This window comes from Pipra filicauda, unplaced genomic scaffold, assembly GCF_003945595.2.
Source record: "Pipra filicauda isolate LSUMZ 115617 unplaced genomic scaffold, ASM394559v2 scaffold149_size4050908_pilon, whole genome shotgun sequence".
NCBI lineage: Eukaryota > Metazoa > Chordata > Aves > Passeriformes > Pipridae > Pipra > Pipra filicauda.
Genome location: NW_024103984.1, coordinates 951,218 through 962,285, shown reverse-complemented (window position 1 = coordinate 962,285; position 11,068 = coordinate 951,218). Strand labels below are relative to the sequence as shown.

At 39.2% G+C, this 11,068-nt stretch overlaps 1 protein-coding gene across 5 annotated transcripts in view; it reads right to left on the bottom strand.

Annotated features, from left to right (window-relative positions):
- Positions 1-11,068, bottom strand: part of RFTN2 (raftlin family member 2) — a 37,669-nt gene that overhangs the window by 586 nt on the left and 26,015 nt on the right. For 4 of the 5 annotated variants that reach the window (XM_027730662.2, XM_039378854.1, XM_027730667.2 and 1 more), the window contains 2 exons: positions 10,194-10,272; positions 320-5,116 (listed from right to left, as the gene is read on the bottom strand). In XM_027730662.2, the coding sequence (XP_027586463.2) occupies positions 4,847-5,116; positions 10,194-10,272 (349 nt within the window). In that variant the 3' untranslated portion in view covers positions 320-4,846. Of the gene's footprint in view, positions 1-319; positions 5,117-10,193; positions 10,273-11,068 lie in introns of those variants that run through there. The other variant, XM_027730665.2, reaches the window with a different exon arrangement.

Genomic DNA, 11,068 nt, shown 5'->3' with positions numbered 1-11,068 from the left:
TTTCCAGTTGTGCTTAGCTCAAGCCAGGGATGTTCACTTCTTTAAATCGTAACACTTGTCTAAATTCTGATACAGGAATTTGGTGTTGAAAAATGTAAATCTTAACTTACATGATTCTCTAAATTAATCCACAGGGAATTGTCAAGACAGCAGCTTGCATTTTTTTGCCTTCAAAAGAATAACAGACTAACGACAAGGAAAGCCTAATCAGCTTTTAATAGATGGCTGTAAGTCTATCAGGCTTTACCCTGTGAGCTGTCTGGACAAGACTGGACAGACAAGACTGCAAGAAAGTAACTCTAGCTTGAGGCAAGGCATACATTGATTTAACCCATTTAATATCAGTGTGAGACAAACATAATAAACCAACTGATTTGATAAGTGCTTTTAATGGTGAGAACCTTCCTATATGAACTATAGAAAAGATCTTACCCCTTACAAAAATAGTACTTTACAGATAGGAAACACAGAAGTTAAGCAACAGTTTATTGCAAATGACCAGGTATGTAAATAAACTGTTCTGACAATTATGAGCAGGGTACAAAACATTGAACATTGGACAGTTTCTTCCTGTTTGTAAACACTAGAAAACTATTTCCTCTCCAAACAATTTAAACATCAGAAAATATAAACATTCTTTTGCAGAAGTTCATGAACAGTACTGGCTGCCTTCTATCTCTGTTCTGATAGTTGCAGGGCGTTTCTCTTGTCACATACAGGTCAGAGACTTTCCTACTACAGTTCAGACACACAGGCTGCCCCTGACTGAAGCCCTGTCATTGAGTAAAAATGTACTTCCTTTTTCTGGCAGAGAATGCACCCATGCTTTAATTTGCAATTCTTACAATAAAAAGTAAGTTAATGCACTCTGGTAAAATGGAAACTGAGCAGTGTGTGTACATATACACACATAATAGCATACAAAAAGTTTTGTTAGTTACTCTGACAGGTCTTGTGATTTACAAACTTTGTTTACTTAATGGACAGTGGTGGTCACCTACATTAGTAAAGGCACAGCTAAATGCTCTGGTTGTAAGACCAGGTGATGAAATGAGTCTCTGAAATTAGAATCCTGTATACCCAAAATGAACTCTCCCCTTCTCACTTATCCAAGTGGGATATAGTTGTCTTTCAGCATATTTTTAACTATAAAGAACAAAACAGAATATTTTCCATAATGTGTTTTAGAAGCATTTTCAATTTACTCTGTTTCAGCATCCACGCCTTAGGAGGACGGGTGGTTTACTCTGTTCTTTGACTAGTGTGTGAAGTCAGATGTAACTCTTGCCCTGACTTTCAGAAGCAAGCCTTGCAGCAGGAGAGCACTCAGCTACATGCCACCAGTGATGAAGCCCCTGGTGCTCACAATAATCTAAAGAACAGGAGAGGTGTGCAGTCAGACCAGTTTTTCACAGTCTGCTTCTGGTTCAGTGACTTTCAGAGAGAATAATGTTTTTCCTTTCAGGAGTTTTTTGGTCACCTTTAAGTCCACGTAACTTTACACACAACATCCTGCAGCAAGGAATTCTACAGTCAGCTGAACAGATACCATGACTTATTTCAAACTGGCTACTTACCACTACCATGATTGCCCTGATTTCTTGTACCAAAAAAAAAATAAATGCTGAGGAATTCATTCCTTTGCTACCCTCTGTGCCACGCACTTTACACATTTCTATCTTGACTCCTGTCAGGTTGGCTTCCCCCCCCCATATGAAGAATTGTATTTTGTTTATTTTCTTCCATACAGAGCCTGTGAGGTGAAAGACAATGGAGACCTGGGAAAACAAGATTAATATTTCTACAGCAGGGGCAACTTTCATACTGTGAGAAAAATGACATTTAAAAAACCCAGCTGTTCTTTAACAGGAATTGCTGAGTGTGTTCAGAGGAAACAATTTCACATATTTATACTGAATTAAAAAGACAAGAAAGAAATTCAGAGGTTTGCAGCACTGTCAACACCTGTGAGATTCACAAGCAAGAACTAAAGCACAGTTAAAACTGGGGACTACTGGAAAGGAATACGATTTTATTTCATTTTAAGGCAAGTCTTGCTAAAAGTAACGATATTCTAGAGTGTAGCTGTGGATATCCATGTGGTACCCTCATACCAAACCAGAATCTCCCTTGTGTACCTCCCATAACTTGTAAGGGGAAAATCTCTTAAAATGATACTATTTTATTTGAATTTTCTGCACTCTCAACAGCTGATAGGATCTCAGTTAAAAGTTAAATGATTCTTTTTATCCAAGTAATGCATTCTAGAAAGAGTAACTGCATTAAATTTACTGCTTTATACTTTGTAACTTAGATAGTTGTAGTTCAGTGTTGTTTAAGGATTCACTACTGTTAACCACCATAAGCAAGAATAGTGCTTAATAAAAGGTAATTTCTTTATATATTTTAAAAGCTCCAACTTGAAATATTCAGAATTTCTGAAGTTTTTGACCAATTCTTGCTTATTTTACAGGTTTGACTTGTATGGAGAATGACTAGTAGTTAAAATTACAAGCACACCAGAGTTTTGGATAATTCATGAAAAATATTTTTAAAAGGAGAGCAATGTATTCTAAGTTGCAAAAGCCCAGCTGTTACTCCATTTTTAAAATGCCAGAGTTACCTGGCTTTCTGCCAGAGACAGATGTAACATGTATGTCCGTCATTTCTTCCCCCTGTGTACCACGGAGGAGATCCCTGCTAACTGTGACCACAACTGCTGTTCCCAGAGCAGCAGCTGCAAGAGAGAGCAGCATTTGGGTCAGGCTCTGCAGAACACCCAGCCCAGCACCCTCCCTGTTAGCAGGGGGATCTTCCTCCACACAGTGCCCCAGACAGGGGACGAAATGCAAGGTTCACGCCCCACATCTCTGACCTCGAAATGCTGGGAAAGCTGGGAGAGAAGCCTTGGCAAGAAGGGATTTCTTACCGTGCCTCCTATTACAGGTACTCCTGTGCTCCCGTTGCTCCCCACAGTGCATGCAATGGGAAAAAGAAGCTGAAGCAATGTCTCCAGGGCTGTGCATTTTTTTTGAAAAAAAAAAAAAATCCCAAACCCGCTACAAATAGTTGTTAAGAGTTCCTCTTCCAAAATGAAAAATAAACAAGCCTGCCCCCAAGAATTTCACAATCAAATTGGGAAGCAGCTCCAAAGTAATAATATTTCAAGCTCCCACTACGCTAATTATGCCAGTAGAATGGGTTTCCCCCCACCCACCCTACAAAAATAAACTGAAATAGCAGCAAGTGTAACTTTTTTCCTTCATGAGTTACTTTTTGCTTATCAAAATAAGCAGCTTCTGCCCATGTTATTTCTGCACAGCTCTGAGATTGCAGCTACACTTCCATTATCCTGTTCATCTCCTGGGGTACTCATTTGGAGTTAGCTGTTGGTGTTCCTGTCACTGCACTGATTTGCCCCACTGTGTTTAGTGCCAGCAACCTACCACTGTGGACAGGCAGACTCCCACAGCAGCTGGTGGGATGCCCCCCCCAGGGGAGCAGACTGGTGTAGGTAAACATATTTATGACATTTCTCTCCATGTTTGCAGCACAACACACAGAGACAGGTATCAGAATCCCTGGGTGATGTGTGTGCTGTACTGCAAACATTGAGAGCAGGGTTGTGAATACAATTGCTCAGTTCTGTTCTGACTTCTCATCTTGACTAAATTATTTTGCATTAGCTTAAATATGAAGAGCATTTACAGTTTTTTGCTTCTAAAACTAAATGAAAAATGCAATTTTTTCTGGAGATACATTTTTATTCAGCTTCTCCTCTGTAAAGTGTAGTTTCCAGACAGCAGCATAAAAATAACTCCTGTTTGTGCCTCTCCCCACATAGCCCTGCCAGCATCACTCTCAACACAAGCAGCTCCTCCCCATGGTAAGGATGTCTGGTATTTGATGCAGTTGAATACACCTTATCCAGTGTGAGATACATTCAGCTGAGACATTTTTTATATACACATCAGCATGTTTGTATATACTACATGATCTAATATTGCCCATGAAGTTGAGCCAATGTCCTCCTCCTCTGTTAGCAGCTTCATGGGCACACTGATGTCAATGCTGCTCCTGAGCTTCTCAAACTACTTGCTCATAGACTGCAAGCTATCTTCCAGGGGGTGAGTGGTTCTTAATTTCCACTCATGAGTAAGTTACAAATACATCATTACACAAGTTAGAAGCTCTGACAGCACCTGGCTTACACGTACAAGGAACTCTGATACAACCTGCAGAAGTGAAACTATTACAGGAGCACATGTCTGCCTACAGCACCCCGAGTTTTCCTGTCCACACCAAGTCTGAATGTAGCTTAAATTACTAACACTCTAGGCTAAGACCTGACATTTCTCTAGGCTTTAGAACTTATGCAAGGCAAATAAAGTGAGAATTACATTAAAACTTAACAGCCAGACAGTTCATCTTTCCCCACCAATATTTACAACACCCTTAGAAAAACAAACAACAAACAATCAATCAAACCCAAAAACATTCCTCCAGTTTGTGGAAAATACTAAACATCCTCATTCCTTTCTCCTTACACAACTCAAACTGTCACTCTTTTGCAGCTTGTGCTTCCTTGCTTGTCAAAAGCATTAACAAGTTAGGAGAACACCCAGTCTTGTAGTTATACTATTAAAGAGAGACAGAAAAGGAAATGATTTTGTAGTAGTATTATTACTACAGTAGGATTAACACAACAAAAACTGACAACAATACAAAATGAGTCTGGGCAAAGTCATAGGATTATACCAATGCATTTAAAGTAGTATAATTTTTTTTAAAAAAATCCATTTGTGTGAATTATGTACATGTCCATCTGATGCAGTTACTTACTTTATCACATACATGTGACCTGAGTGACTCCATCTTCCTGGTCATATTGTCCATCATCCAGTTCCCTTAATACTCCATCACTGCTACTGAATCCTGGAAAACCTCCATACTGGGAGGATCCCTCCTTCATCCAACACTGTTTAGAAGGAGACAGGTGAAACTCGCCAGGTGGTTGTCCAATTTCTGGAGGGCAAGAAGTAGCTGTGTCTAACCCAACACTTCTGCTAGACACTTTGCTTTTTTCCTCCCCAGTAACTTGTCTTAAGGATTTCCTCTGGAATACAAGAGATGTTGAAATGTTAGCTTATTTAGGGGAAAAAAAAACCCTAGCCAAGTACTTTGCAATGCATTGTGCATGGATTTAACGTGAGCTGCATTTTAACACAAGCCAGCATTTAACACTTTCATTTAAATTACCAACTCCTTTAGAGAGAAAACCTCCAACAGATACATTTTTGGTCTCTACAAATAAACTTTGAGAGAGGAAAAAAAAGATACATAGTTTAGATTCAAGAAAGCACAAATGAATGCTAAGAAAAAAATACTTCAACAATGCTCAATTCTTATGCAGTACTTGGCAGAATCAGACCAATTCACAAATCTTAGCCCACTCTAAAATCAGCTCTTTGAAGAAAGCATCGTTTCTCTGCCTAACATACATGACTAAAATAACCTGACTGACACTTTCTGCCACAGATAGGCATGTGCTGCCCTTCCTTGTGCTCCACAGGGAAGAGTGCTGGCACAGCCCCTGTTGTCAGCTGCCTCTCACCTGCAGCATCCCAATGCCCGGAGGGGTCAAAGGCCTGGCAGTGTCAGGCACAGCTGACAGCTCCACCGCCTCCAGCTCCCACTGTAGGCACACATTCACTCTTCCCTACTCACAGACCTACAAGCCACCACACACAGTCTCTGGCTACTGCCCTCCTCTGCAAGCCATTCTGGTTAGTCGGTGGATGTTGATCATGTTCCTGAGCCCAGCTCTCTCTGGGAGCTTCAACATCAGTGCAGTGTTTCATAAAGGCGTGAGTTAAACTCCACCGATACTGAACTCTGCAAAAAGTGTGACCTGACCACTTCATAGGACTGAAGATTCCCCACTGATCCATCTCATGGTGAGACCGAGAGGCCTTCCCATCTTTCCAGTTCTGCCCATAAACATCTTCAAAGGCCTCCTCAGATAATGGCACATTCCTTGAGAACTGCATTCAATTCCCATGGTGAATCGATGCGGATAGAAGTCAATGGCTATTTCTGTACAGCCATTTGAAACGAGTTCTACACAATCCTTGCACAGGAAGAACCTGGTATAAATACAGTCTGACATTAGTACTTGGATTGACTGATATCTTTCCTGTTGAATGATGCACGTTGTTGAATGATGATGGCTGCCAATGTTAAAAAAGAAAGTAAGCAGATTGTGATTTCTGCAAACAAGAGACTGACCAGACTACACCAAGGGTCCTCTGAGCCATCACAAATAAATAAAAGGTTTATTTCGTTTCAGCATCAGGAGCTACCTGAGTTAATCAGATCTATGATGATACAGCACCTCTAGAAACAGTGTCAGAGCCTTGAGCCACAACAGAGGAACATGGTCAGGAAGGCAGAAGTGCTAAGAGAAGCTGCCTGCTTGGAGCCCTGCTCTCAGCACAAGCACTGCTAACACAGGAGATGCTTGCCAGGGACACAGCTCTGCCCACAGAAGGAACACATCCAGCTAACAAAGGAATCCAGCCTCAGCACAGAGCTGCATTTCAGTGTATGAAGGACACAAGCACTCTTGCACAAGTGCAAGCACTTTAAAACCAAAACTACACCACAATTGCTTTTACTGTGCTTTGGCAAGTTTGTGCCTCTCTTCTACACATTTCTGAGTTTTTCCTCAAACCCTTTTGAAACAGTAAAAACAATGGACCATGTGGCTAAAGGAAATGTATGTAGGGAAGCTGTTACAGGAGACATTGGGAAATCAGGCTAAGGGGAAACAGTGTTGCCTCAAGAGAAACAAAAGGAAATAAGTTTTGCCTGGATGCCACAGCAAGAGAATGAAGAAGTCTGCTTAAGGGAAATAAACGAAGAAATGAGAAAAGAAGAAAAATCAGAAACCCCTGAAGCACTGCACGGTTCAATCTGGCATCTCCTCTTCAGAACTCTTTTCTTTGAAAAGCAAGTGATATGTGATAAACAGAGTCTACTGAGACAGTACAGCCCTTGTAACTCAAGAGGCTTTTGAACCATTACATAAATCATAAGCCAGTTCATAACACCCTACCCCAGGAATATACAAGGCAGCAGAGATGAGCTGCAAGGACACAAAATATACCATCCTCAGAAAAGAGATCCTGTGAGATTAAGAAACCAGGTAATAGCAGAGTTCCCCTCAATTCTTACTGAAGCAAAACTTCCTTAAGAAATAGCAATGCTAATTTCAACCCAACAATCAGCAAATAAAACCCTGAGTACACAAAGCACCCCATGCTCTGTGTTGCCACTCTCCAGAATGCAAGTCCAACAGCTGTACCTGCCTATGGGGCAAAGCCATGGCCAGACCCTCCTGCACTGTGGAGAACCAGAAAGTGATGAGACCAGGGCACTGGGGCTTGACAGTTGTGTTTGAAAAGGTCTGTATGAGGCTGCTTTCTTATTTTAGAAATGAAAGAGCCTTGTTAGCAGCATTCTTCTCAAGGTATCTGAGCTGCAAATATGATAAAGGTGTGCTTAAATAAACAGAAGTTGTGATACAATGTTTTTTAACTTAAAAATTTCAGGTATCTGAAGTATTTTTGTGTTTCAAAAACATTCTAAGTTGTGGATACCAAAATTTTTTTAGTGGCAGCTTTAATGTAATATGAACATCAAGGAAAAGATATACACTACAAATAAAAAGGAAAGCGTCATGCCAAACAATATACAATCACAGGAATTAAATGTTTTTACAAAAATGTTTGCAAGAGTTCAATAAAATAGTCCAGCTGTGTTATCAGTGTCCAGGAAATTTTTAAGTTATTTAAACAACAACAACAAAAAGTCTCTAGAGCAGAAGGGAACGCTTTCAAATTTCAGTAGCTTATTTTCCACCTGAAATCTAGGTACTTAATGCAAAGCTATCATGACATTCTGTACCAGTTTGGTATAACAAATCCATGAATTTAGACTGAAATGAAAGTAATAAGCTGTTTGCCGATTCAAACATTTTTGTAAAAAAGCAATGAAGTAAAAAGATGAAAATTTAAGAGAAAACCACCATAACTGGCAAAACAGAAGGAAAAATGTTACTCTGCTAAATGTTTCAGCTTCAGCCCCAGTTACCTATTTATCCCATGCTAAAATGACCTCATCATATTGAAATTTCCTGGTGGAGAAGTAAAACATTCACGAGTACTTAAAGAGCACATTTAGATATTAAGTTTGTTCAGATTTTAAACACAGAAATCCTGATGTAAATGGCTACACATCAGCTACTTCTTGTTTACTTCCAAAGTCAAAGGTTTCCTATTACGACAAATAAAAGAAGAACTACAAAACACACCATTTTATTTGTGTAAACTAAAGCTGCTCATCACCTCATAACTGGGTGACAGGATTTAAACTGTGAGTACAGTTTAAATTTTTAATTTAAACCACATCTCAAAGACTCATCAGTTCCTCAGACTGACTGTTTTTACAGAACTGGTTTGTACTACATTTCCTGACAGAACCGAGTCTTAACCATTCTAACTTGTGACAGATAATGATGCTGCCTTTTAAGAGACACTTGTAGTTAGAAATAACATTATGTCTCACCAAGGGAAGAGTTCTCATATCAGGAGTTCATGCCTTTATTATATAGAGTATTTAAAACATAGGAAAGCATTATTTTGTTTTATAAGCACTGACATTACGTTCCATATTTTTACAATATTGGTATCAAAATTGTGTTCCAAAACGTACTCAGAAACGCATTAGGAATGAAAGACTACAAAGTCAGGCACGAGAGCAGAAGATCTGAAAGCTAAAAGCTGAAGATGCTTTGTGCATAGAAGGTGGTTAAAGGACAAAAAATTCCACTGGCAGAATTTAGAAGAGGGTATGAATGGAAGAGAAGATTAAGACACCAGCAAGGAAGACTACACAGAACATTGAAGAGAAGAAAGAAAAGCTCCAGCTAAGTAAATGAGAAAATAAATTACAGTGTTCAAGAACTAGATGGGAATTGAAACAAAAAAAATAAAACAGGACTTGAATCGTGCATGTTGGAAGCAGTTCTTTCAGGCATGGAAGTACTAATTATCAGGGGACACAGTGAGAGGGAAGTTAGACTGGAGATAAGCAAAAGCTTGGAGAAGAACAAAAAAAGGAAGAGTGTTTTTTAGAAATACTAAACAGAGGAAAACACAGATGACAGTAATAGACTGAATAGAAAGTAGAAGACAGAAAGATCAAATATGAATGAAGTTTAGAGACTCACAGAACTATTTGTACAGGACAAAGAAGCAGCTAGGTATCACTGCCTTATAACAGTATATAGTTTGTAAAGTTTGGTGCTGGACATGAGTGAAAACATTCATAGCTTAAGACTATCACAGGAAAGCCATGTTGAATAGAGGAAGGTGGAACAGCTATTGAAATCCAGAAATAACCACCATGGGATGTCAAAAGCTGCAGCAAAGAAAAGCCCATCAGCAGTTCATCCCTCGCTGGCCCAGCAGGATTTACTGCAGCACTGTGCAGGTGCAGTAACTGCTGTGACACTGAGCAGAGTGTGGTGACCGAGTTCCTTAACCCTCAAAAAGCACTTGATACAACCTCTATTAGGGGACCTTCCCTCAAAACGGATAAGAAGGGGAGGAGGTTCAGCTGCAGAGTTTTAAATCCTGCCACATATTTTCATGCAACAACAGCCTTCACCCTGTTACCCTGCAGACTGCAGTATCCCCCTCGTACAGCTTGACACTTGTTTCTTTTAAAAGTGTGAAAGTAGATATTTTGGAGGTCAAAATACTTTTCTTTTTTATGTGCAGTAGATACAGGATTTCAATCAGAACATTCAAGACTTCCTAAAGACTCCAAAGAAAATACTTGCAACACAGGCAACTTCTTCCACCTGAGACAGTAATTTCTCAGAACAAATAACACGTTTTTAGCATGCTTATGCTTTTCTCCATGGCTTAACTCAAGAGATAACGTCTGAGAAAACAAATAACAGGTGAGCTCTGCAAAAGCCCTCCACAAACTTGAACTGGTAATAAGTGAAATCCTGTTCTACCACTTTTTCCCCCTATTAATTGAGAAGTCTAGTTTGTTTCTATATCTTACCATTATGTGAAATACTAATTTTTTTATATTAATACCATAAATGAGTTACTCACCTCTGGTGTCTGGACAGCAGAACTCCACATAACAGGTCTCTGAAGAAAAATTACTTGCTTTGTAGCGAGATTTCCTTCACTAAAATTTAAAGAAAACAGTTTCAGTGTTCTAATGGCAACAATTGTCCCTAACACATTCATACCTTTTAAAGTCAAATTTAAGTTGTGTGTATTTAAGTCCATGAGTACGAAGAGGGTAGACTACAAAGTATTAATCAGTTTATTAATTCCTGAACAGTTCTGTAAACATATTAAAAAAAAAAGAAATAGAAGCATAGAGCTGGGTTAAGGTGATACACAAAAATATGGACAGACCAATAACTTGTATTACTATGACTGGAGTTATTGAACATGTACTACCTATTAATGCCACAACAACCAGGCCCAATCTCAATAGATCTACAGCTTCAACAAATACCTCAATACTCTGTGGCACGAAACTTGGGAATTACCATTCTTTACTGCTAAATAAAAGTTTTCTGGTTGCAACATATCTAACTGGCACAGAGGGTTAAGCTTGCTGTCCCCCCACCTGTGGATAAAAGGACTTGGCTCAGTTTTAATAAGCTCTACATCAACAATGAGATAAATGACACTGGCTGGTTTGTATGAGGGAGCCTAGGAAGGACTAGAGAATATTTTAAGATAAATAAAGGGAAAAAAAAAGAGCAACTTCAGTCCTGGAACTTTTACAGATTTTAATACTGTTATGGTACACATATAAAGCAGCACAGGTGCTTTTTTTTTTTCCAGAAGGAAATACTTGTAGAATAATAAACACGATGAGGTGAAGTTTTTCCTGAAGACCTAATCAGACATTACTGATATGATGTTTCAGAAGTATTACACTCTTAGTAGTGATAAATACATTAAAA